The sequence below is a fragment of the Salvelinus sp. IW2-2015 genome, linkage group LG17 (assembly GCF_002910315.2).
Source record: "Salvelinus sp. IW2-2015 linkage group LG17, ASM291031v2, whole genome shotgun sequence".
Classification (NCBI taxonomy): Eukaryota; Metazoa; Chordata; class Actinopteri; order Salmoniformes; family Salmonidae; genus Salvelinus; species Salvelinus sp. IW2-2015.
In genome coordinates, this window is record NC_036857.1 from 22,180,249 (window position 1) to 22,207,879 (window position 27,631).

Below are 27,631 nucleotides of genomic sequence, written 5' to 3' on the forward strand. Positions count from 1 at the left end.
AGGGTTAACAGACAGCCACAGGACGACAGTACAGTATCTACACTACAAGCATGGACAACATGAATTACAGTTCAGCATTGCATAGTATAGTTTATTAATTCTGACAATATTCATACAAAATCTTATTTAGTTCTATAAGCTAATACAAAATCAATGAGTACTGACAACTTTAACTGCTTTGGTGGATCCAAAAAAGGTTGTTGTATATTGTAAAAGGATGAAGTGCCATGGGCTGAACTGAAAGAAAAAACGAATTCTAGCACAAATAATAGGCATGTATGTATCTGAAATAACTGTAACCCTTATCATAATGGGTTCTAAAGTACTTCCATTCTGTCCCTTCATCCTGACTGCTGAATGCAGAATTCCAGAACACAGGCCTTGGATTCACCATGTCCCTCGTAATCTTTATCAGCTGTCTAGTGGTGTCAATGTGTTACTGCCTCCACCCCCTCATTCACAGTTGGAGTTGGGCTCTCCTGACCCACCACCGTTTACAGCAGAGGAGTATCTATGTCGCTGTAGCTTGGTCGGGGTCAAGGCGTTTCGTTGGGTGGAGGAGCGAGATGATCGGGCGAAGCAGAAGGACAAGGACTTGGAACTGCTACATTCATAGTTCCTATCCTGAGAGAGGGAAAGACAGAGGGAGGGAGAGAATGAAAGAAAGACTGTTATAGCATGTTCATTTATTGGGTATATTTTATTATTTATGCTATTCCTTTCTCAAAACCAAGCAAGCAAACTAGTATGTCATGTGGAATAACATACATTAGCCAACTTGTAAGTCGCTCTGGATAAGAGCGTCTGCTAAATGACTTAAATGTAAATGTAAATGTAGCCACTAAATTGAATATGAGTGAAGTACAGTATGTATTCAGTGTGTGGATCCTGTGTTGGGCAGGCCTACTGTACTTACCTCCAGTGTCACGTTACTCTCCAGGTTCGGTTCTTTTCTGACAGCCTGGTTCTGACTGTGGGCCTGACTGGGGCATATATGGACCCGGCATGCTTCCTCTCTCTGCTTCATGAACCTCTGGTTCACAATCCTGGTGACACTGTCGTTCCTGTGTACTGGTGCAGCAGGGGGACGAGAGGGCCCTCGCTCTAGGGTTTTATGAGTTGGACTGCATTTCCCCTTCTGGCCCCCGCCTGATGCTGATGCTGGGGCTGGCTTGTCTGCCCGACCACTCATTTTGCGTAGGAACTCAGTGACTAGGCCGTACCGGTTGGCTCCAGCAGGTTTGCTGGTGGGTTTAGTGTTTCCACCACTGCTCAACTCACTGTTTATTGTACTGTGGTGGATAAGCCCTGGACCGGCTCTGGGATTGGTGGGGCGGGCCCATGTCGACCCAGCTGGACCACGATGGGACAAGCCCCATAAAACACGCTCACTGCCAGGAGTGACAGAGGAGGTGGTGGAGGAGTTGGGGGTTGTGGTGTTGGACATGGTGGTGGTGAAACCAGTTGTGGAAGAAGGGAAAGAGGAGGAGATGGAAGATGCAGAGGCAGAGTGTCTGCGATACAGTTTTGGGGAGGTGGAGCCAGACTTGGGCCTTTCTGTCCTACCTGGGAGCCTCTCCAGGGAAGTAGAAATCTGTTGAGCACGGGCAGAAAGCCGTGAAGGGGAGGCTCTCACTGCACCTATACTGTAGGGCCCATCCGTCTGTAGACCCACACTCACCATCTGTGGGTGCATCTGGGTCTGAGTCCCTGAGGTGGCCACATCCACCGTCCACCCCCCACTCATGATCACCCTCCCCTTCCTCCTCTCTGGCGAACTGGAGTGAACTGCCTGTCGTAAGCTAGCTGTCATCTCCTTCATGTCGTCGCTCAAATTAGCGGAGAGCCTCAGACATAGGGGAGTGAGAGAGCTTTGGGATGTACTAAGCCTGGTGGAGATTACACTAGTAGTACCATTTCTATCAGTGTTGGTGCTGTGCCTCAGATGAACCAGATGGACTCTCCTTGCAGATAGGGGACTGTAGTAGATGCGGAGGACGGTCTTCTCTGGGGCAGTGTGGCTCCTGTCCAGGGACAACTGGTCCAAGTGCAGATTGCGGAAGCTAGGGGGCATGATGGGATGGTCCCAGGTCTTAAACGGGTCCCCTCTGTCCAACTGAGCTGCCTCATGGCTGAGATAGCACCAGTTCTTCTTATTGGACCCAAATGTAGAACTTTCTGGTCTGATCTTATTTCCTGTCTGTGAAGAAATAAGAGTCTCTGCAGATTATGGTGGAAAGAACAGAGAAACATATGGAAAACAGCCATGTAAAAAATATTCTGCTCTTCCTAATTCACAGTCTTTCTCCTGGCAACAGCTAAAATATTTGCAATTGTTTTTATTTTATTTAAATTGCTATTGTGTTTGCCAGGAAAATAATATTCTATACATTAAAATGTAATCATGGAGACCAGAAACCTGTTTTAAGTTATCATTCAACATGTGGTGGGAGAAACCACTTCCCTGTTTAGCGTTTTGCACATTTATAGACGTACATAGGATAAACAAAATGTGAGGGTTTTACGATCGAAATGTAGCCTACTATTGTCTTTGGACAACTATCCTCAGACCACAAGCTCAGGAAGTAGAGTGAGTTACGAGTTCAAGGCACTTTCTTTTCTACCCACACTTCATTCCAAGTTTCTCTCCCACACTCTGCTTCTTATCACCCTCTTTCTCCCTTTCACCCTCTTTCTCCTTTTCTCTCTCCTTTTTCCTTCCTTGCTCTCACTTTCTTGCTCACACATTTTCCCCCTCTGTCTCTGTCTGAGTCTTGTAATGTAGTCAATGCACATGCCGGTCCAGCAGTGCTGCTTTTGGCAGTAGCCCCCACAAGAGCTTAGCCTAAATACTATGGCACAATTTATCTTATGATGGCTGTACTGATTGCAGGCAGGCCAGGGGGAAGCCCTGCCAGATAGAAGCCATCAGCTGAGCTTACTGCTGAACCACATCCCATCACATGCTACCAAACACAACACAGGACAGATGAACGTGGGCGGCTGGAGGAAATAAAATACTTCCTTACCTCAGTCATCTCACTCTGTGTGTCCATAGGGTGACTTGGCTGGACTGAATAACCCTGTGCCCTAGTCTTACCAGTGCTGCACTCCATCTGAGTTATTACAAGAAATGGGAAGGTATTAGTCTTTGATGATTACTCAGAATCAGGATATCTGTCTGATTCACTCCTTGCCTTAGAACATAACAGTGGTGTATCCCTCATTCTACGGGACAATGTACTTAAAGGGCAATTCCACCACTTTTCAACCTCATATTCAATATCTCCAGCACAATACCAGTGTCTACATATGTGAAAACGGTGGGTTTCTATGTTTTGTAGTAAAACATATAAAGTTACAAAGTGTTTATCAAAAACAAAAATAGATTTGCAGTTATGTGGGCAGAAAGAAAATTCCCTCCCTCTGGCTAAAAACAGTTTTTTTACTTTTAATCATACACTGTGATGTCATTTGATTACCTTTTTTCTTGTTGGTGATAATCTTTTCAATCACAGATCATAGAAATGTGCCGTTTTCACATATGTAGATACTGGTATGGTGCTGGAGATGAAGAATATGAGGTTGAAAAGTGGTGGAATTGCCCTTTAAGTACTATATCACAGTCATATCAACTTATGTAATTGGACAGTCACTTCATAGGCTGAGCCCACAGCGTGACAGCAGCATTAGCTTACCTTGGAGATTAAGCCGTTCCAGTCTGATGCCCATGTGGCCTTGGAATCCTGTCCTGCTATACTGTCCTCTGAGTCCTGCAGCTCTGTACCCAAATACTGCAACAGCCCGTGTAGCATAGATATGGTCGTAGGATCTCTGCTCTGCAAAAACCAACAGTAAAACATACTTTTAATCTTGGCTTTCATGATTACTTGCAGAAAGAAATTGATTTATGAACATTTCAGTTACAGTATGTTGCAATACATGTTCCCCTACATTCCCCTCCTCTCATACCTCCTTGCCCTCAAGGCCAGATCCCTTCCTCAGACAGTGCTGATGGAGGATCCAGAGCATCTTTAAGGTCAGCTGCATCATGGGGTCCATGCAGCTGTCGAGGTGGTCTGACTGTGTTGCCCGGTTCACTTTCTCCTTCAGCACTACTGTGCACAGGCCTTCGCCATTTTCATGCTTGGCTAAGACCTCTGTGTTGTTCTTTGTGTCCTGATCAGCCAGGGAGGGGATGGCGATGGGATTCCCTTCAACCCTCAACTGTCCTCCTGGTGTCACCAGGCTCTCCACCCTCACAATTAAGGCCAACAGCATGGCCTTCAGAAGCTCCAGAGCCTCATACAGGTGGCCTTGCATGAGTGGGTCCAGAGCCAGAGGCTGGGCTTTACCCTGAGGGTTAGACTTTGCCCGGGGGAGGTGGGGAGATAAGGCAGGGGAGCTGTGGCCATTTTGGGTTGGTGAGGCAAGAAGCTGGATAGCTGAAGTCACAAGGCAGGCATGATCTCGCAAGACAAGGAGGGCCTCATGATCTTTTGCATTCAAGGCATTGGCAACACTGCCTCTGCATGTATCACTCTGCTGGTTGTCCAGGGGCTCCCGTTCCCCACCTACAGGCCCCTCTCGAGGGATCTGTTTGAGGGGACCCAGCCTCTCCGTCTGGGATTGGTCTCTATGCTGTATTTCAATCACCTCCTCCTGAGAACACTTAATCACGCATCTCCTCTGTCTCTCCCTCGCCGCCTCCTCAAACTGGATGTACTCCATTGTCAAACCCCTTTCACCTTCCTCTGCATCCCTAACATGGGCTGGTGGTAAATCCCCATGTTCCCTGACACCTTCCTGCAGTGACTCCTCTTCCTCCTCTCCTCCTATTCTTCCACTATCCCTCATGTCGCTCATCTCCGCCCGGAGGCCACGGTTCTCCACCTCCAGCTCTACGATACGGCGGCTCAAGAGCGTTGCTTCCTCCTCCACCAGCCGCAGGTGAACCTTGACCTCTGCCTCCCTGGTGTGCGGGGACTTAGCAGTGGCACCCTCAGAGGAGTGGGCAGCAGCGTCTACGTCTCCGTAGGCTGAGCGGAACTTTGCCAGTTCCTCACGCATGCCCTCACTCTCCGACACCATCTTGGCCAGCTTCTTGCAAATGAGAGCTGATTCCTCCTTTGCGAAGTGGAGCTGGCACTTTAGATCAGTACTGTCATCCTGAGGAATCAAATCACACAGACATAAAGAATCCTAACTTGTGATATGCAGTCGTAAGCTATTTAAGATGTTAATAACATGATAATAACATTAAACTTTTACCTGAGACGACAGCTTCTTCTCAGTCTTGTTGGTTGGTGATCTGACATTTTTTCTCTTCAAAGAACTCTGTGGAGTAGAACAAATGTCAAAGAATGTTGAAGATTCAACAGTACTATTCACAGCATCGTTACCACCCCATGAAAACATGACGGAGGAGGAGAAGATATATTTGTCAAATGTCATTCAACAATGAACCCCTCTTTCTTTCAGCTCTCCTCTCCCGTCTCCTTCCTATCTGTCACTCCTGTCTGTCTTTGACCTTCATATAGACATTCTTACAGGAAATCAGTGTTTTCTCACAGCATCTGCAGTGTCCAAGAGACACAAACCAAGAGAGTCAAAGTATATATGTACACAAATTAGCTCCATTACAAACTCACTATTTTTCTTTCGCTTAGAAAGTTCCATTAGAGTGCAGCACTTCATGTATGAGTTGGTATGTTTACAGAGCTGAGTATGAAATGAATGTAGGCTGGTGTCACCGTGTCAGTCGCTGTCTGCAGCTTTGTCTGTTGGCAGGCAGGGGTCAAAGAGGTTAAAAGAACTCAAAATAATAATCTTACTGAGGCGTTGCAGTGGGAGTTACGAATAAATAACCACATTAATCTAACCCTAGCTGTTGGTCTGTAAATGAACGAACCCAGAGGCAGTGAATAGCGAAAAAACTATAATCGGCAGTAGTACTGTATGATTCTGTATTTTATATATAAATATTATGTGAGTAATACTACCCTTCTGGATTCAGTTCCATAAGCGAGGCAGCAAACCACACAGACAACTTGCAGTAACAGCAGTTCTTCCATGTTGACTAGCTTCCCTTGTACTTGTCTGCCCAGATTAGGTAATCTAAGTGGATTTCCTAGTCAGGATCAGAGGGAGTAGCAGCTGAGCTGATACCAAAGCACTGAATCCTGGATTAAACTAAAGCACATGTAGATGGACTGCACTGCACTATAATAAAAGACCTGGGCTCCTCCATGGCCACCAGTTGATGACATTCAGTGATAGTATGCCAACATGCCAGTACCTAAACCACTGTCATTTTGATGCTGTAATACATCCTCCTGGCCCAGATTTACCCATGCTTAAAATAACCAGAGGAGAGGGAGAGGGGAGTCTTGAGAGAGCTATTCCTCTATTTTGGTCCATCTTTCTCTCTCGCTCTAGTCCCTGGTGCAACCTGGTCTCAGAGAATGTTGTATTATTCTGTACGTAAATCCAGGACACTCCGTTTAGTATGATATGTTACATTTTGTATGGTATGTATTCATTTGTGGATGTCCATCACCCATTTCATATGATATGTTACAAATTACAAATCGTATTATGTTACCAATTCTAGCTAGGTGGCTAGCTTGCTAATGTTAGTTAGACTTAAGGTTAGGGTTAAATTTATGAGTTAGGTTAAAAGGTAATGGGAAGGGTTAGCTAAAGGGGTTAGGTTGAGGGTTAGCTAAAAGGGTTAAGGTTAGGAGAAGGATTAGCTAACATGATAAATAGTTGCAAAGTAGTAAAAAGTTACCCACCCTACTTTCGTTTTTGCCTTAAGTAACCATCTGTCTTATGTAATCATACCAAACGTAACATATCATACTAAATGGAGTGTCTCGGATTTACGTACAGAATCATATGAAATGCCCTGAGACCAGGTTGCCTGGTGAGAAGAATGTCAGCTGTGCCCCCCATGTTCAGCCTCCTACATGCCACACCCCTCTACCACACCCACCGCCCAGCAGTCAGCTGCTAGCAATGTCCTCATTCTTCATCCCAGCAAAGCCCTAGGATCCAGTCAGGGTCATGTGTCACCTCACTTCAGAGTGACAGCAGGATGATGGGGGAGTACCAAACTCGGTGGGATGGGGCAGCTGTAGTGTATATACTAGTATTTGAAGAAATAGGACTCTGGACCAGAGCACTGTGGGTTAATGGTGGGGTTATGTTTAAAAGGATACCACTGAGGGCAGTGGGTTAAACTAATACAGTCGGTGGTAGATAGTAGTAGTTGATGGTGGTGTATAAAAGTAGTAGTACCTCTCTGGCTTTCTCCATCTCGGCCTGCAGAACTTGCTTCGCCACCTCCAGCTCCTGCTGCATCTCCCGCAGTGCCTCATTCTCCCACTCTAGCCGGGAGTTCTTCTTCTGCACTGACTCCAACTCATTGTGTAGGCGGAGGGATACACTCTTTGCTACCTGTAAACAGAATAACCTGATAAAGCAATGACTGACAATAATTGTCCTCACTATAACTGCCTTCATTAGCGGTCGTTATTGTCGTAGTAGTGCATTCAATTCATAGATTTTTTTGGGGAAAACAAAAGGTCCTTTCTCAGATATCAGCCTTCAGAACAACAACACTGTTATTGATGTCGTCAGTGATGTAATAAGGTGAATGAAACATCCCTGGAGGGGCAACCTGTGATCACACACAGAAACGCCTAAAAGGCCCTCCCTTTTGCTAATCTGACAATAACTCTATCCTCCTGATTCCTGCTTACAAGCAAAAACTCAAACAGGAAGTACCAGTGATGCGTTCAATACAGAAGTGGTCTGATGAAGCAGATGCTAAACTACAGGACTGTTTTGCTAGCACAGACTGGAATATGGATTCAGCCGATAACATTGAGGAGTTTACCACATCAGTCACCGGCTTCAGTAATAAGTGCATCGACGATGTCGTCCCCACAGTGACCGTGCGTACATCCCAACCAGAAGCCATGGATTACAGGCAACATCTGCACTAAATTAAAGTCTAGAGCTGCTGCTTTCAAGGAGCGGGACACTAATCTGGAGGCTTATAAGAAATCTCCCTACGACCTCCGACGAGCCATCAAACAGGCAAAGATTAAATACAGGACTAATATAGAATCCTACTATGCCGGCTCTGACGCTCGTCGGATGTGGCAGGGCTTGCAAACTATAACAGAGGGAAACCCGTCCGCGAGCTGCCGAGCGATGTCGAGCCTACCAGAGGATCTAAATCCCTTCTATGCTCGCTTCAAGGCAAGCAACACTGAACCATGCATGAGCGCACCAGCTGTTCCGGGTGCATGTGTGGCCTACCACTAAGCAGCTGAGCCGTTGTTGCTCCTATTTGTTTCCACTTCACAATTACAGCACTAACAGTTGACCGGGGCAGCTCTAGCAGGGCAGAAATTTGACGAACTGACTTGTTGGAAAGATAGCATCCTATGACAGTGCCACGTTGAAAGTCACTGAGCTCTTCAGTAAGGCCATTCTACTGCCAATGTTTGTCTATGGAGATTGCATGGCTGTGTGCTCAATTGTATACAGCTGTCAGCAACAGGTGTGGCTGAAATAGCCGAATCCACTAATTTGAAGGTAGCATCCACATACATATAGAGTACATTCGGAAAGTATTCAGACCCCTTGACTTTTTCCCCAATTTGTTACGTTATAGCCTTATTCTAAAATTATTTAATTGTTTTTCCCTCATCAATCTACAGACAATACCCCATAATGACAAAGCAAAAACTGTTTTTTAGAAACGTAAATATCATATTTACATAAGTATTCAGATCCTTTACTCAGTACTTTGTTGAAGCACCTTTGGCAGTGATTACAGCCTCAAGTCTTCTTGGGTATGACGCTACAGGCTTGGCACACCTGTATTTCTCCCATTATTTCTCCCGTTCTTCTCTGCAGATCCTCTCAAGCTCTGTCAGGTTGGATGGGGAGTGTCGCTGCACAGCTATTTTCAGGTCTCTCCAGAGATGTTCGATTGGGTTCAAGTCCAGACTCTGGCTGGGCCACTCAAGGACATTGAGAGACTTGTCCCGAAGCCACTCCTGCATTGTCTTGGCTGTGTGCTTAGGGTCGTTGTCCTGTTGGAAGGTGAACCTTCGCCCCAGTCTGAGGTCCTCAGCGCACTGGAGCAGGTTTTCATCAAGGATCTCTCTGTACTTTGCTCCGTTCATCTTTCCCTCAATCCTGACTAGTCTCCCAGTCCCTGCCCCTGAAAAACATCCCCACAGAATGATTCTGCCACCACCATGTTTCACCTTAGGGATCGTGACAGGTTTCCTCCAGATGTGACACTTGGCATTCAGACCAAAGAGTTCAATCTTGGTTTCATCAGACCAGAGAATCTTGTTTCTCATGGTCTGAGAGTCCTTTAGGTGCCTTTAGGCAAACTCCAAGCGGGCTTTAATGTTCCTTTTACTGAGGTATGGCTTCCATCTGGCCACTCTACCATAAAGGCCTGATTGGTGGAGTGCTGGAGAGATGGCTGTCCTTCTGGAAGGTTCTCCCATCTCCACAGAGAAACTCTGGAGTTCTGTCAGAGTGACTATTGGGTTCTTGGTCACCTCCCTGACCAAGGCCCTTCTCCCCCAATTGCTGAGTTTGTAGATCCACTGTAGATTATTTCACATTGATATCACAATGAACACGGGCCAGCTCTAGGAAGAGGCTTGGTGATTCCAAACTTTTTCCATTTAAGAATAATTGAGGCCACTGTGTTCTAGGGGACCTTTATTGTTGCATACATTTTTTGGTACCCTTCCCCAGATTTCTGCCTTGACACAATCTTGTCTCGGAGCTCTACGAACAATTCCTTCAACCTCATGGCTTGGTTTTTGCTATGTCGACTGTGGGACCTTATATAGACAGATGTGTGCCTTTCCAAATCATGTCCAATCAATTTAATTTACCACTGCTGGACACCGATCAAGTTTTAGAAACATCTCAAGGATGATCAATGGAAACAGGATACATCTGAGCTCAATTTCAAGTCTCATAGCAAAGGGTCTGAATAGTGATGTAAATAAGGTATTTCTGTTTTTTTATTTTATAAATTTGCAAACATTTCTAAAAACCTGTTTTCGCTTTGTCATTATGGTGTATAGTGTGTAGATTGATGAGGAGTTGTTTTTCACACCGAGAGTGTGCAAAGCTGTCATCAAGGCAAAGTGTGGCTACTTTGAATAATCTCAATTATAAAACATATTTTGATTTGTTTAACACTTTTTTGTTTACTACATGATTCCATATGTGTTATTTCATAGATTTGATGTCTTCTCTATTATTGTAAAATGTAGAAAATAGTAAAAAATTAAGAAAAACCCTGGAATGAGTGGGTGTGTCCAGACTTTTGACTGGTACTGTATATACACTCCGTACTCCGACATTGCTTGTTCTAATATTTCTATATTTCTTAATTATTTTAGATTTGTGTGTATTGTTAGATATTACTGCACTGTTGGAGCTAGGAACACAAGCATTTCGCTACACACGTAATAACATCTGCTAATATGTGTATACGACCAATAACATTTTAGTTTATTTTGATTTGACATTACAGTGCATGGAGAACGGTTTTATTTCGATCAGGAAAAAATAAAGTAGATGCTATTTCCACTTGGAACCGGTAGGTTCGATAGAACTTATTTATGGTTTCAACGCATGTAAAGGTGGTGGAATTATTTAGGGAATTAGGTAAAGGTCAGAATAGGGTGTATCTGTAGACACACCTCAGCTACAACCTAATTTATTCGATGTCCACCCCAAACGGATAGCCGGTGAAAAGCATGATATTCTCATGCTGGACACAGAGACATGATATTCATACTGGACACAGAGACAATAAAATGGCATCCACGAGTTCATCTGACTCCGGGGAAGTATATAAAGGGCCTTATTGCCAAAATCCTGAAGTTTCCCTTTAAGTTCAAGGTCAGAATACTCATATAGAGAAAAGTGCATAAAAAGGGAATTACGTTTCATTTGCACACACTTAACTCGGGTTGGAATTTCCCCCTAAATGATTATATTGTGGAAGATATCCATTCCCCAAAGAGAAAATATATTAAACACAGATACTATACTTTTGTTAAAATACCTACTTTTTAAACTTGGTGGGAATACACAGAAAGAGAAAATCCATGTGTTTGAAAAATGTAAGGAGTGAAGAAGGGGGAAGCCAAGGGTATCAAATTCACTGCCATGTGGCTGGTTGGTATTCTATTACTACACACAGCTGTGCAAATAAACTCAGCATTGCAACCTCCAACAGAGGAATCAGCCCACATACCAGTAAACTTTCCACAGTGATCTGCCCAGTGCCCACTCAACCCACAAAGTCTTCAGAGTGATCATGGGTTATTTGGTAACCCAGCATTGGGTAAATATTGAACAGAACACACACTGGGTTATTCTGACCCAGCCAGTTGGGTTGCGTGAATATCCCTACATATTCACGCATATAGGGGATATCCTGCTTTCATTGGAACAGGCCCAGATCCACGCCCGTTGCGTGAAGAAAATACGCCGGAAAAGGGGCCTGAAAATCCGAAGGCGAGTGAGTAAACTCCCACTCCCTTCCATTAATTGAAAAATAAAATTGATGACCTACGATTAAGATTATCCTACCAGCGGGACATTAAAAACTATAACATCTTATGTTTCACCGAGACGTGGCTGAATGAAGATACGGACAATATAGAGCTAGCGGGATTTTTCATGCACCGGCAGAACAGAGACGCTACCTCTGGTAAGACGAGGGGTGTGTGTCTTTTTGTCAATAACAGCTGGTGAGCGATGTCTAATATTAAAGAAGTCTCGAGGTATTGCTTGCCTGAGGTAGAGACCTTATGATAAGCTGTAGACCACACTATCTACCAAGAGAGTTCTCATCTGTATTATTCGTAGCCGTCTATTTACCACCACAAAACGAAGCTGGCACTAAGACTGCTCTCAACCAACTCTATAAGGCCATAAGCAAAGAAGAAAATGCTCACCCAGAAGCGGCGCTCCTAGTGCCCGGGGACTTTAATGCAGGCAAACTTAAATCAGTTTTACCACATTTTTACCAGCATGCAACCAGGGGGAAAAAAATCCTAGACCACCTTTACTCCACACACAGAAATGCATACAAAGCTCTCCCCTGCCCTCCATTTGGCAAATCTGACCATAATTATATGTACCTACCGCCCCAACAGATCCACAGATGATGCAATCTCAGTCGCACTCCACACTGCCCTTTCTCACCTGGACAAAAGGAACACCTATGTGAGAATGCTGTTCATTGACTACAGCTCAGTGTTCAACACCATAGTGCCCACAAAGCTCATCACTAAGCTAAGGACTCTGGGACTAAACACCTCCCTCTGCAACTGGATCTTGGACTTCCTGACGGGCCACCCCCAGGTGGTAAGAAGAGTAGGCAACAACACGTCTGCCACGCTGATCCTTAACACTGGGGCCCCTCAGGGGTGTGTACTTAGTCCCCTCCTGTATTCCCTGTTCACCCACAAATACATGGCCAAACACGACTTCAACACCATCATTAAGTTTGCTGACGACACAACAGTGGTAGGCCTGATCACCAACAACGATGAGACGGCCTATAGGGAGGAGGTCAGAGAACTGGCAGTGTGGTGCCAGGACAACAACCTCTCCTTCAATGTGAGCAAGACAAAGGAGCTGATCGTGGACTTCAGGAAAAGGTGGGCCAAACAGGCCCCCATTAACATCGACGGGGCTATAGTGGAGCAGGTCGAGAGTTTCAAGTTCCTTGGTGTCCACATCACCAACAAACTATCATGGTCCAAACATACCAAGACAGTCGTGAAGAGGGCACGACAAAACCTTTTCCCCTTTCAGGAGACTAAAAAGATTTGGCATGGGTCCCCAGATCCTTAAAAGGTTCTACAGGTGCATCATCGAGAGCACCCTGACCGGTTGCATCACCGCCTGGTATGGCAACTGCTCGGCACCTGACCGTAAGGCGCTACAGAGGGTAGTGCGAACGGCCCAGTACATCACTGGGGCCAAGATTCCTGCCATCCAGGACCTATATAATAGGCGGTGTCAGAGGAAAGCCCATAAAATTGTCAGAGACTCCAGTCACCCAAGTTATAGATTGTTTTCTCTGCCACTGCACGGCAAGCGGTACCGGCGCCAAGTCTAGGACCAAAAGGCTCTTCAACAGCTTCTACCCCCAAGCCATAAGACTGCGGAACAATTCATCAAATCGCCACCGGACAATTTACATTGACCCCCCCCTCCCTTTGGTACACTCGCTGTTTGTTTGTTACCTATGCATAGTCACTTCGCCCCCACCTACATGTACAGATTACCTCAACTAGCCTGTACCTCCGCACACTGACTCGGTACCGGTGCCCCCTGTATAGCCTCGTTATTGTTATTCTTATTGTGTTACTTTTATTATAACTTCTTTTTTTGTCTACTTGGTAAATATTTTCTTCTTCTTGAACTGCGCTGTTGGTTAAGGGCTTGTAAGTAAGCATTTCACGGTAAAGTCTACACTTGTTGTATTCGGTGCATGTGACAAATAAAGTTTGATTTGATGTTGGGTTGTTTGGATTATCCAAACATGGGCTATTTCAACCATTAGCTGACTTTTTATTCACTTTCATGCTGGGTTGACCCAGGAGCTGCTTAATGTAATCCACAGGTTATTTTCAGAAGGTGTGGCCTATTAGGGGCGTGGCTTTCAGGTAATCCCACCAATGAGAGTAAATGTCATCCAACCGGCATCACAACCGCAGACAACATGTATGAAGTCGTGTTGGTGAGCGGTTTGCTGATGTCAACGTTGAGTTCCCCATGGTGGCGGTGGAGGTATGGTATTGGAAGGCATAAGCTACAGACAACGAACACAATTGCATTTTAACGATGCATTTTAACGATTTGAATGCACAGAGATACCATTTTTTTAAGGTATCTTTGACCAAAAGATGCATATCGGTATTCACAGTCATGTGAAATCGATAGATTAGGGCCTAATGAATGTATTTCAATTTACTTATTTCTTTATATGAACTGTAACTCAGTAAAATCTTTGAAATTGTTGCATGTTGCATTTATATTTTTGTTCAGTATATTTACATATTGTAACAAAGTGGTAACTATCCCAACATTCGGATATGCATAAGCTCGTGAGGAACTCATACACTTGTGTAAGCCTTGTTTAAGCTACAAAAAGTGTCAGTGTTCAACCTTAACATACGCACAATGGAAAACAGCATCTAGTGGTTTAAGTGTAGACGTTGCTGCAAGCATTTAGATAATATCCCCATAATCTAATATAGACATAAAAGACGGTTTGTGCTCTCTTGACAAGAGTGGTGGTGTTGTTGGTCCATGACAAGTTCTCAATGCCGAGGAATTTAACTTGTGACTCTCTCTACTGCAGTCCTGTTAATGTGGATTGGGGCATGTTCCATCCTCTGCTTTTTGAAGTCAATAATCACTCCTTTGTTTTGCTGACATTAAGGGAGAGGTTGTTGTCATGACACAATGCCAGTTCACTTAGCTCCTCCCTATAGGCTGACTCGCCTACAACCGTGGTGTCGTCAGCAAAATGGATGATGGAGTTGGTGTCGTGCAAAGTCACGCAGTCATGGGTGAACAGGGAGTAGAGGACTGAGGACACACCCCTGTGTTAAGAGTTGGTGTGGAGGAGGTGTTGTTGCCAATCCTCACAGCCTATGGTCTGCCCTTCAGGAAGTCCAGGATCCAGTTGCAGAGGGTGGTGTCGAGACCCAGGGCTCTGAGCTTGGTGTCGAGCTTGGAGGAAACAATGGTGTTGAATGCTGAACTGTAATCAATGAACAGATGTGTTACGGCCGTGTGCATAGCAATGGAAATGGTATCTTCTGTGGATCTGTTGGAGTGGTAGGCAAATTGGAGTGGATCCAGTGTGCCTGGCATGCTGGCCTTGATGTGGGACATGTCCAGCCTCTCGAAGCACTTCATCATGACCGAGGTTAGCGTTACAGGACGCTAGTCATTTGGGCATGTCACTTTGTTTTTCTTGGGCACTGGGATGATGGTGGTCTCCTTAATTTAAAGCATGTGGGGACTACAGTCTGGGACAGGGACAGGTTGAAGATGTCCGAGAAGAAGCCCACCAGCTGGTCAGCACACACTCTGAGCACGCGACCAGGGATGTCATCTGGGCCAGAGGCTTTATGAGCATTCACTCTTTTGTGCGTTTTCAACTCAATATTAGGAAGGTTTTCTTAATGTTTTGTACACTCAGTGTTCCTCAATGTTGATGGATGAGTCCTTAGTGGGTGAATCTTTGAACATATTCCAATCAGTATTCTCAAAACAATCCTCCAGCATCTCACAGCGCAGCTCCTCCATCTCATCCTGGACATGACACCAAAGGCATCCTCTCCATCAGCATCTTCAACAGCGCCTCACTTTTCTCTGTGTTGGTGGCTTCCTCTTGTGTTGCTGCTTGTAGGTGTGGAGTACGAACAGAGAGACATGATCTGATTGGCCGAAGTGGGGGCAGGGGATGGCTTTGTATGCGTCACGGATGTTTGTGTATACATGTTCAAGGACGCTGGATCGTCTTGTGGGGCAGGATACATGTTATTGATATTTTGGGAAAATGTGTTTTAGACAGGCTTGGTTAAAGTCACCCGTGACAATAAAGACTGCTTCCGGGTGAGAGGATTCTTGCTGGCTAATGATCTTGTAAAGTTCATTGAGTGCCAGCTTGGTGTTTGCTTGTGGCGGTATGTACAGAGCTGTGATAAGAACACACATGAATACCCTCTGCATATAGTGTGGTTAGCATTTTAGCATTAGGAAACTCCAGGTCGGTTGAACAGGAGCTCACAATATTTTCAACTTCAGTACACCAGTAATTGTTTATGAGGAAACGTACCCCTGCCCCCCCGACTATTACCAGGAGCTGCCGTTTGATCCATTCGGAATATGGAGAAGCCATCTGGTTGATTGGCAGAGTCGAGAGTATTGTCCGTAAGCCACATCTCACTAAAAGCAAAGATAAAGCATTTCCTGATGTCCCACTGCGATTGCAGCCTTACTCGGAATTCACAATATTTATTTTCCAGCGATTGGACATTAGCCATCAGGATACTAGGTAGAGGAGGCTGTGTAGGCCATCTTTTAAGCCTAGCTAGGAGTCCCCCTTTCCTTCCTTTTCTTTGTTGCCAGCATTGCCTTAGGTCATCTCGGCCAGGAGTAACAGGTAAGCTCGCTGTGCGGGGAACAAAGAAGCCAATGTAGTATTCTAGATCTGGGAGGCTGAGAGAGAAGTTTGTAGCTTCCAATTCATGATCCAGACATGTTTTCAGTCGTAGAAAACTATTGCCCGAACATTCTGAGCAAACAAACTAATAATTAATGCAAAAATAGCCTTAAAAAAGGAAAGTCAAGCAGGAACCGTCAAGACGCGCTCTCCTCAGCGCCCCCATCTCATCACAGGTGCCCAAAAATAACTATCTGAAAGCCACGTCCCTACTAAGCCACGCCTATAGTCTTCTGATATGTTTGTTTTTTTAACAACCCAACTAAGTGACCCAATGCCTGCAACTCAACAGTTGGGTCATCCAAACAACGCAGTATTTTGTCATGTGCTTGATTTAATGTCTCTGTCACACAAGTTAACAACTTCCACCACAACAAATAAACACAAACAAAAGCTGCCGCACACACAAGGATCCATTAAAATACCTACTCCAAATATTTTGAAGCCCATCTGACAAGATTTGGCTGAGCCATAACATTGTTAAATACTGTAATTGCAGTTTAATGTGCAGTTATAAAACTAAGACATAGGATGTGAGCAGTACAGTTGCTCTGAAACGTTTTGGACTCATGAGACAGTAGAGGGGTATTTGGTACAGTCATTCAAAGGGCTTTTCAAGTGGCTTTGTGCATTGACTGGAATACTAATGACTCACTCGACCCCACTGATGACATTGTGCAACATAGCAAGAGATGGAGGGATTACGGTACAATCCTTATAGGAGAAAGATGCCTGAAAATCAAAAGTTGCTTTGAGTGAGCACTCCACATGTGTAACGGATGTGAAATGGCTAGCTAGTTAGCGGGTACGCGCTAATAGCATTTCAATCGGTTACGTCACTTGCTCTGAGACCTGAAGTAGGGTTTCCCCTTGCTCTGCAAGGGCCGTGGCCTTTGTGGAGCGATGGGTAACGATGCTTCGTGGGCGACCGTTGTTGATGTGTGCAGAGGGTCCCTGGTTCGCGCCCGTGTCGGGGCGAGGGGACGGTCTAAAGTTATACTGTTACATTGATGCTGTTGACCCGGATCACTGGTTGCTGCGGAAAAGGAGGAGGTTGAAAGGGGGGTGAGTGTAACGGATGTGAAATGGCTAGCTAGTTAGCGGGTACGCGCTACTAGCATTTCAATCAGTTACGTCACTTGCTCTGAGACTTAAGTAGGGTTTCCCCTTGCTCTGCAAGGGCCGCGGCTTTTGTGGAGCGATGGGTAACGACGCTTCGTGGGTGACTGTTGTCGATGTGTGCAGAAGGTCCCTGGTTCGCGCCCGTGTCGGGGCGAGGGGACGGTACTAAAGTTATACTGTTACACATGCACACATAGTGAAGTAGGAGTGTTGAGGGTGCTGCAGCACCCCCTGAAAAATCGTGCAACAAAAAAATATGAATAAACTTTTTTCACAAAAGTAGTGCACTGTGCCTTTACCAGTCTTGTATTAGCAGTTCGATGTAGCCTTCTGTAGCAGCAGCAACATTTAAAAATGTAGCTTGGCCTTGCAAACCTTGTTGTAATCTGATAGCCAGGGGTTCATTTAATTGGGAATTGGGAGGTGGGGAGCCCTCCTTTTTGGTGACCATTCGAAACCAAAAGCTGTTTTATTGCTATTAAAATATAGGTTGTGATAACTGTAAACCTAATTGTATTTCCATTTATTCGCTTAGTAGGCTAATGTAATTTTGGTTTCATGTAGGCGTATTGGTATGAAAATAAACAACTGAACAACTTGCTATTTAGAGCGTTTCCCCAAAATACATGTTTTGGCTTCGAAGACAATAACAATTGTAGGCTATGCAGTGACAGAATGATAATTGAGATAATGCAAATAATGAATGATTAGTTGGGATAACTTTTTTAACTTCTTGGTGTAATCCTACCTGCTTCTGGTATAATGCATTTCCACCTCTCACTCTATCGGTCTTGCTTGTCCATCTTCCTGAATTAAAATTAGATATTCTAACAGATCAATCTTGCTGGAAAAACATAATTAAATATTGCTAACTTAATTAGCTATAGTGTGGATGTAGAGCTGTTTATTTGTATAGAATGAGCACCCAGATTACAACATTTTGGTTGGAAGTGCATGAGACAGTGACACTGCTGTCAAAGTAAACTGTATGCGCCGTTCCACAAGCGTGACTTAATTTAGCCTATAACAAGGGGTCTGCAACATTTTTCATATGCGTGACAATTTACAATTGATCCTACAATTTCTAAAGATCTGCGTGCCAGTTATGATTTTCATATAAGCATTGTAGGCTACTCAACTGTGCCCAAAAAATGTATCACATTTTTCTTCATTCCTTGATTGAGTTTTTTTGTCTTTATGCATCCTTGTCGATTGTAGGCCTAAGTAATTCCTTTGATGTATGCCTTTTATTTAAATGCGTGTTTAGGATTTATCTGGCATAGTTTGCATTCGCAGTCAGCTTTTTTCTTAGCTCGGGTTACTTTCACATTGATGTATTGGAAGTCGGCCTTGATAGCGTGTATTGTCTATTTCATGTTGCACTGTTCCACAAGTAGGCTAAATGAGTCAATGTTGCCTATGTATGATGAGGTTGAGTAGTACATTGTACACGCCATTCCACAGACATTTAAACCTAATATAAACCTATTATTGCGGTGATAATGTCTGTGGGAAATGTTTGTTTATTTTTTCGGTTCTCCAAATAGCATTTTAGTTTCAAAATTGTGTAGAAACCCAGTAAATGAGCTTCAACTGTTGGGTGTATTTCTACACACCCCACTTTGCCATAACCTAGGTTTAGCTGAACTGAAGCCACTCACACACACACACACACACACACACACACACACACACACACAGATGCTTCACCTTGACGTCGTGTTCCAGAGAGCGGACTAGTTCCCCGTCCACTTGGCCAGTCTGGGCCACCCTGAGGCTGCGTCGCTCGGCCTTTCGGAGGCGGTACTGCAGGATGCGACACAACTTGTTGGCCTGCTCCAGCTGCAGCCGCAGCTCCTGCAGCTGATACACCTCATCCTCCAGGAAGAGGTCCCGCATCTCCAGCATCTCACAGCGCAGCTCCTCCATCTCATCCTGGACATGACACCAAAGACATAATCTCAATCAGCATCCTCAACAGCAGCATCATCATCAACAACAGTATCGCCATCATCATCAGGCTACTTTATTAGGCTTTATTAGGCTGCTTTATGCACAACCAAGTGTCAGTTCTAAAGGTGGAACTGTTTAATTCGTTTTTTTCTTAGGCAAGCTCCGAATGTTTGTGTGTATGTGTGTGTGTGTGTGTGTGTGTGTGTGTGTGTGTGTGTGTGTGTGTGTGTGTGTGTGTGTGTGTGTGTGTGTGTCAAATCTAATTTTATTTGTCACATGCAGCGAATACAACGAGTGTAGACTAATCCCCTTTCCAACGATGCAGTTTTAAAAAGCAAGATTCCGGGAGTACCAGTAGCAGATCAATTTGCAGGGTTATACTTTTTTTTGTTGCTTTACCCCAACCTTGAACTACCCGGGTTGGGAAACACACCCACTGTGGCTAATGACTTTTGATGCTCCTTGCGTGAGCGTGCTGCTCCTGCAGTCACGTGTAAGTAATTAAGGTTGACACGGCCAATTACATAAAGTATTTAATCGGCTCTGCTAAGGAAAGTCTGGCCCTCTTACCCTGACAACAACTAATGTCACGAGCGTGCCTGCGTTGTTGTTTCAATAGCCTACTTCAGTATTAAACTCTATTCAAATCAGTCGATATTCAAGTTATTTTCTTTATGATAAGGGGGGTCAAGACTTGAGGAAATGTGTTAAATAATAAAAGGCCTCGTTTTTACGGGTAATGACATGACAATTAAGTGAATCATCTTACTTTCAAATACTCATTTTCTGATCTCAAGTCGTCGTTTTCTCTGACAAGATCCTCGTGCGTCTCGTCCACGAGCTCCCCGGTCAGTTCTGAATAAGACAGGGATGCTACGCTGACATTCAGCGAAGGAAGAAGAGACCCTCCACATCCAGGAGAATTGTTTCCATCCCTACCAGAATGCATGATGGAATTGTCATGTGATATGCCTTTCCGTGTGAATGGGTTGCCTCCAGTGCTCATATCGGATACACTGTTTAGAGCATTCCCACTCAACCTGTCACTATTTGCATCTTCGTCTCGAACACTTGATCCAGTCTCGCTGCTTGGAGACAGAGTGTCCCCAGAAAGTTGGTTTTCCTCTGATGCAGTCAGAAATCCCTCCGTGCAGTCAGACATTTCAGAACTGCTGTCCGAGGATGATAGCTTCCCCGAGACGCAATCTGAGTCCTTGCTCAAATCCCCCGAAGCATTTCTGGCATCAGATAGTTTCCTAAGTGTGCTTTGATTCTTTTGGCACTCGGTAACGGATGGCACGCCATTTCCTGTACACGTCCCTTTCTCCGATTTAATCTCATTCCCTTTGCCCACGACGCGCCGTATAGTCCCGGTTGACCTGGATGAGCCTGGGGCATCTTTGGTTTGCACACTCGATGGGGTTCGATTCTTCTTCATGCTGAAAACCTTTTGCGCCTTGGGCTGTCTTTGTCCCCGGTGCGCCTGTTTTGGCACGGGACTGTCACCATCCCTGCTGTTCATTTCTTGTCCGTTTTTATTGAAGGGAGTGCATAAAACTAAGAATTTCCCTAAATTAATCTATAAAGTCTATCATGTTTTGTTGAGTCCAACAAAATAAACATAATGAGTTATAACAGAATTGCCACAACTATTTTCTGTGGAAGCCAAAATCCAGACTTTGCGCACAGAGCGCGCATGAATGCTGTGGATCTCTCCTTCTTTCGGGCAGTCGATCAAGTGGGCTGTCACACTGCTTGATTTAAACCGGGCCAGATATTTAAGCACACCCCGCCCATATGTTACTCGTGCACTGTGGCAAATTATGGGGTGCGTCAAAGGCATTGCCATTGGAATCCCAATTTGTATTTATTCTGTTGCTGTGATGGGCTACATTTTGCCATGGAAACAGTTTATTATTTCTGGACAGATGTATGGGAAAATGAAAAAGCCCATCCAACGTGTGTAGGCCTACTCAATTCAGAGGCCTGTTCAATTCAGCCCCGTCTGCTGAGGTCCAGTGCGCCCATGTTCCTTTTTTTATCAATGACGCCCTCACGTGGCCAGAATAGAAATTAAAACATTTGCAACACTGACACTTAAACGCACACCTGTCAAGATAGGCTATCAGATAACGTGATTTATTATAGCGCTTATAAATATCACCCGTTATCCTGGCCTTTTTTAGTGTCTTGTCCGCGGAGAGGCACTGTAGTACATCCTACCCATCATGCATCACTATTCTTCCATTGGACATAATGGTAGGAGTGTCAAGAGATTCTTCTGTGCAAAATAAATTAAAGGCTAATGTCAATCATTTAGGATATTGTCCTAAATCTGAATTTGAACTGGCTTTCCAAGTAAACAACTAGACATATATGAACCATTACCATTCAAGAGGGTCACAATGGAAATACTTTTGAAAACTTTTTTGTGTCATCTTCGACGATTTGAATGGCATTGTACTGTGTCCACGTGGGGTTTTACTGTGTTTAAAATGGCCAAATAAATCAAGTAAAATAACAAATTAGGCTACTGAATTGATACCCATATTAGGCAATATGGAATTGTTGTCCATCACTAAAATCTCTGAGAATCTGGTGCATGTCTTACTGATCAATGCATAAATAATTTTTAGACCTTTATCCGTTCTATCCATTCTATTTCTATTTTTCTTGCACTGTCTAGATTGGACTAGAAACCGAGATTGGGATTGGTTGACAGGCCTATCAGTAGCATCGTCCTTACCGCCCACTTCCGCCCCCTAGAGTTCTTCAAGCCTAGTACACTTTTCGTTGTTTATGTTTTGTACAGCAACACATTTGGACTTTGAAACGCTGGTAAATCACATTTACTACATTCCTTCAATTCTTTACATTGTATTTAGGCACTTTCAGTCGTTAGCTGACGTTTGCTAGCCGTTTGAATCTTTGATCCAGCACCAGCTCACTTGGCGCGCAGTTGTCGCAAAATCCAAAGACATTGGAGTAACTGGCTGGTTGGCTGACATTAGCTGTAGCTGGCCTCCGTAGTACTGTAACGTTAGCTAGCTAGTGGTCCTAGTTGCTAGCCAGCCATCACAGCTCAACAAGCTAGGGTATTTCGCAATAAGTAAATGGATTTTCTCATGGATAAAAAATAAATACAATTGTATCATTAACTGTAACTATTTTCGTATTATTTTTCTTGTGGCACTCACTGATGGATGGGAATGTGTGTTTTTGTTTCCAGGTGTCTGTGAGGCTTGGATAGCCTGAACCACAAGTACCCGGCCAAAAAATAAAGATATGTTTTGAGTGATATTGCACAATACTGCTCAGAATGAACAGCGAGGAAGAGTTCTACGATGCTGAGACAGGTGGATGCATGCTTTAGAAATGTAATAAAAAATACATTTGCTAATTGGTGGGAGACTAATAGCTATGTGTTTATAATAGCAGACGTCCGTGACTGTCTAAGGGAGACTTCTTAGTGTGAGTGACCCTTTTTTTTCTTGTATTTCTCAGGTCTCGAATCAGATGATGACTCCTGTGAGGTCAATTTTGAAGATGCCCAAGTGTATGACAGCAAGCATTCATCCAATGCCAGCACACCTCAGGAAAATGGAGTGTGGGAGCGCAGGTGAGGTTGCAAAGGAAAGATCTATGTCCTGTAGCATCACAGTTTGCATGCCTATTCAGTGTCCATAGTTTTTTGTGTCTTTGTGTTGGTGTTTATTACAGGAAAACCCTGCCTGCTCCAATGATCTCCAGACATGACTACAGTGTATGGGGCATACTAAAGAAATGCATTGGCATGGTGAGGATGTAGCTGTAATACGTTTAAGATGTCTGCAACACTTCTATGCCACCAAAACCATCCACTATACAGACGCACAAACAGAAATCACAACAAAGCTACAAATTGGATGACATTCTGTTTTACCCACATCTTACAGAGGAGTTCATACAAACGCCTTAGGGTAAATGTAATAAACAAGCTATTATCTATTAATGATTCTATTAATTTGTTCTTTGCTGCGTTTACACAGGAGCTGTCCAAGATAACGATGCCCATCGTGTTCAACGAGCCCCTGAGTTTCCTCCAGAGAATGTCAGAGTACATGGAACACACTCACCTCATCCACAAAGCCTGCATCCTGTCAGACTCCATAGACCGCATGCAGGTAAACAAAACAGATGTTGATACACTGACACCCTCCCCTCACAAAGCCTATTGTTGTACCTGCTCTTACGGGGCTCACACAATGACAGACTTTGTTTTCTCCTGTGTTATCTCCATCAGGTGGTAGCTGCTTTTGCAGTTTCTTCTGTGGCATCTCAATGGGACAGAACTGGAAAGCCATTTAATCCTTTGCTGGGAGAGACCTATGAACTCACACGGTACAGTTTGCATTTTTCAAAAGAGTATCATACCGTACCTCTTTTTCTGGAAACCTTTTTGAGATTTTTATTGATTTCAGAGGACAGTTTAAATAAGTCGAATCTCTTTGGATAATCTATTTATTGAGGTGTCGAGTATGCTCTTTTTAACATGCTCTTCTTTGTCTTAGTGAGGACGAGGGGTACAGGTTGATCTCAGAACAAGTGAGCCACCATCCACCTATCAGTGCCTTCCATGCCCAGTCTCTGAAGCAGGAGTTTGAGTTCCACGGCTCCATCTACCCCAAACTCAAGTTCTGGGGCAAGAGCGTGGAGGCGGAGCCTAAAGGCACCATGACACTGGAGCTGCTCAAGTGAGTGACTGCGTGTAAGAAAGTGTATGCAGTATGTATGTTGACATCTGTGTATACTATGCACACATACAGACTCTCTCACATCAACTGCTAGTGACTTATTAACAACTTGTTTTGTTGCAGACGTAAAGAGGTGTTTACATGGACAAACCCTCTCTGCTGTGTACATAACATCATCATGGGCAAACTCTGGATTGAGCAATACGGAACTGTGGAAATAGTCAACCACAAGTAAGACAGCAAATGCCAAACCTTGATTCAGAACAAATGTTTATTATGATTTATTTGATTGAATTTACTACAATAAGTTAATATTCTCCCTCCCGCCTCTTCTGATTGGTCAGCACGGGGGACAGGTGTGTGTTGAACTTCAAGCCGTGCGGCATGTTTGGGAAAGAGCTGCACAAAGTGGAGGGCTACATTCAGGATAAGAGGTGAGAGAAGAATAGAGTAATGAGCCCACAATTAGGAATTTGTTAAGTCATAGTAATACACTACCTTTCAAAAGTTTGGGGACACTTAGAAATGTCCTTGTTTTTGAAAGAAAATATAATTTTTTTGTCAATTACAATAACATCAAATTGATCAGAAATACAGTGTAGACATTGTTAATGTTGTAAATTACTATTTTAGCTGGAAACAGCGGATTTGTAATGGAATATCTGCATAGGCGTACAGAGGCCCATTATAAGCAACCATCACTAATGTGTTCCAATGGCACGTTGTGTTAGCTAATCCAAGTTTATCATTTTAAAAGGCTAATTGATCATTAGAAAACCCTTTTGCAATTATGTTAGCACAGCAGAAAACTGTTGTGCTGATTACAGACGCCTCACAAGTCCTCATCTGGCAGCTTCATTAAATAGTACCCGGAAAACACAAGTCTCAACGTCAACAGTGAAGAGGCGACTCCGGGATGCTGGCCTTCTAGGCAGAGTTCCTCTGTCCAGTGTCTGTGTTCTTTTGCCCATCTTAATCTTTTCTTTTTATTGTCCAGTCTGAGATATGGCTTTTTCTTTGCAACTCTGCCTAGAAGGCCAACATCCCAGAGTCGCCTCTTCACTGTTGACGTTGGGACTGGTGTTTTGCGGGTACTATTTAATGAAGCTGCCAGTTGAAGACTTGTGAGGCGTCTGTTTCTCAAACAAGACATTTTAATGTACTTGTCCTCTTGCTCAGTTGTGCACCGGGGCATCCCACTCCTCTTTCCATACTGGTTAGAGCCAGTTTGCGCTGTTCTGTGAAGGGAGTAGTACACAGCATTGTATGAGATCTTCAGTTTCTTGGCAATTTCTCGCATGGAATAGCCTTAATTTCTCAGAACAAGAATAGACGACAAGTTTCAGAAAGTTTTTTGTTTCTAGCCATTTTGAGTCTTGCAATCGAACCCACAAATGCTGATTCTCCAGATACTCAACTAGTCTAAAGAAGGCCAGTTATATTGCTTCTTTAATCAGAACAACAGTTTTCAGCTGTGCTAACATAATTGCAAAATGGTTTTCTAATGATCAATTAGCCTTTTAAAATGATAAACTTGGATTAGCTAACACAATGTGCCATTGGAACACAGGAGTGGTGGTTGCTGATAATGGGCCTATGTAGATATTCCATAGAAAATCTGCCGTTTCCAGCTACAATAGTAATTTACAACATTAACAATGTCTACACTGTATTTCTGATCAATTTGATGTTATTTTAATAGACAGAAAATTAGCTTTTCTTTCAAAAACAAGGGCATTTCTAAGTGAACCAAACTTTTAAAAGGTGGTGTATGTCATCTGTTATGCATTCTGTCAGCATTGACGTACAATAACGACTGGATGTTTTAAGTTGCATCTCACTGTTTCATGTGGTTGTTCCTAAATTAACTTTGGTTGCATTGTTTTGGGGACAGTAAGAAGAAGCGACGTGTGCTGTATGGGAAGTGGACAGAGTGTATGTACAGTGTGGCGCCTAAGGTGTATGAAGCCAACAAGAAGAAGGCAGAAAAGGGAGATGCTAAGAAAAATAAACCGGTGAGCACTCAGAAGTGATTTGTCCAAGAACCGGCCCAATGGCAACAACAAAAAAGGTGAAATCATTTTCCTAAAATTGTGTCTCTTCCTTTCACATAAACATGCAGTGGCTTTAGGTGAAGGTATTGTAAGTACTGTAGGCATAGTGTGCTACTGCAGTTCTAGTTATGACTGTTCTGTAGTGTATTATGGTAGATGGCTCTTTATGTTGCTTTAAAGTTTGTGTAAATGCAACTGCCTGTAGTTTATAGTAGACTAATGTGCATAGTCTTGTATGTAGGAGCAAAGTGCTGGAAAACAGGAGACTGAAGATATGCCTGGGGTTCAAGACACCGTCTCTGTGATAACAGGAAGTGCCTTACTATGGAGAATAACCCCACGACCTGCACATTCTGAAGAGGTAACACACACACACACACACACAGGGCGCCATTAGGGATATGGTGTTTCTTACTGTTTCTACTGTGTACCTAATTAACCCTGACTCTCATCCTTGGTCTCTCTGGTATAGATGTATAACTTCACCAGCTTCACCATGACACTGAATGAGCTGGAGCCTGGTATGGAGAGGCTGTTGGCACCCACAGACTGCCGTCTACGACCTGACGTCAGAGCAATGGAGAATGGAGACCTGGGTAATGACTCACTTTGAAACACAGACACGCGCACACACACGATTCGATAACAACATTCAAGATGAATCGATAACCAAACAAAATGGAGCACATTGGTTTGTATATTGCAGACACAGCAAGTGTAGAGAAGGACAGGCTAGAGGAAAAACAGAGAGCTGCACACAAGGAATGTTCCAAGGATGAAGAAGAGTGGTCAACCAGGTGTGTTCGCTATGCAACAATAATAAGTATACGTATGCCCTGAGATGTGAATGTGTTTTCATGTTAATATAATCCAATTTTGATTCAATCATTTCCCTAAAACAAATTCCTGTACCATTTCTTTTGAACTTTTACAGGTGGTTTCGGTTGGGAACAAACCCTCACACAGGAGCCCAGGACTGGCTGTACACAGGGGGATATTTTGATAGAAATTACACAGACTGTCCCAACATTTACTGATGGGGTAGGAGGCACTAGGAAGGGTTTCCATCACCACCCATAGTGGATTGATGTATGCGCGATGATCCCGTTCGTTCTCAGCCTTAGAATGTTAGGCAGCTGAGCCCACAATTATTACAGTTTTCCCAACCTAGACAAACCTCTCCCACAATACAACAATGGAATCAAGAAATTAATATGTACAGTGGGGAGAACAAGTATTTGATACACTGCCGATTTTACAGGTTTTCCTACTTACAAAGCATGTAGAGGTCTGTAATTTTTATCATAGGTACACTTCAACTGTGAGAGACGGAATCTAAAACAAAAATCCAGAAAATCACATTGTATGATTTTTAAGTAATTAATTTGCATTTTATTGCATGACATAAGTATTTGATCACCTACCAACCAGTAAGAATTCCGGCTCTC

The 27,631-nt window shown here is 43.9% G+C and overlaps 2 protein-coding genes across 3 annotated transcripts; one reads left to right on the plus strand and one right to left on the minus strand.

Moving 5' to 3' along the window:
* Positions 1-70: 70 nt before the first annotated feature.
* LOC111977134 (microtubule cross-linking factor 2) lies at positions 71-21,126 on the minus strand. Its single transcript, XM_024006452.2, has 9 exons — positions 20,166-21,126; positions 19,154-19,378; positions 7,303-7,461; positions 5,272-5,337; positions 3,973-5,169; positions 3,699-3,839; positions 3,030-3,116; positions 917-2,200; positions 71-624 (listed from the first exon to the last, which is right to left on the minus strand). The coding sequence occupies exons 1-9, from the start codon at positions 20,916-20,918 to the stop codon at positions 454-456; spliced, it is 4,083 nt and encodes a 1,360-aa protein (XP_023862220.1). The 5' UTR covers positions 20,919-21,126; the 3' UTR covers positions 71-453.
* A 1,023-nt stretch (positions 21,127-22,149) lies between these two features.
* On the plus strand, positions 22,150-27,379 carry LOC111976249 (oxysterol-binding protein-related protein 2). Of its 2 annotated transcripts, none has more exons than XM_024005016.2 (14): positions 22,150-22,234; positions 22,626-22,773; positions 22,901-23,015; positions 23,117-23,192; positions 23,425-23,559; positions 23,679-23,776; positions 23,947-24,129; positions 24,253-24,360; positions 24,474-24,563; positions 26,024-26,144; positions 26,425-26,544; positions 26,656-26,779; positions 26,890-26,980; positions 27,118-27,379. In XM_024005016.2, exons 4-14 carry the CDS (start codon positions 23,136-23,138, stop codon positions 27,218-27,220), a joined length of 1,230 nt encoding a protein of 409 aa, XP_023860784.1. In that variant the 5' UTR covers positions 22,150-22,234; positions 22,626-22,773; positions 22,901-23,015; positions 23,117-23,135; the 3' UTR covers positions 27,221-27,379. The 2 variants fall into 2 exon arrangements, with proteins under 2 accessions (XP_023860784.1, XP_023860783.1); XM_024005015.2 differs by having other exon boundaries at positions 22,626-22,752.
* Positions 27,380-27,631: the final 252 nt, after the last annotated feature.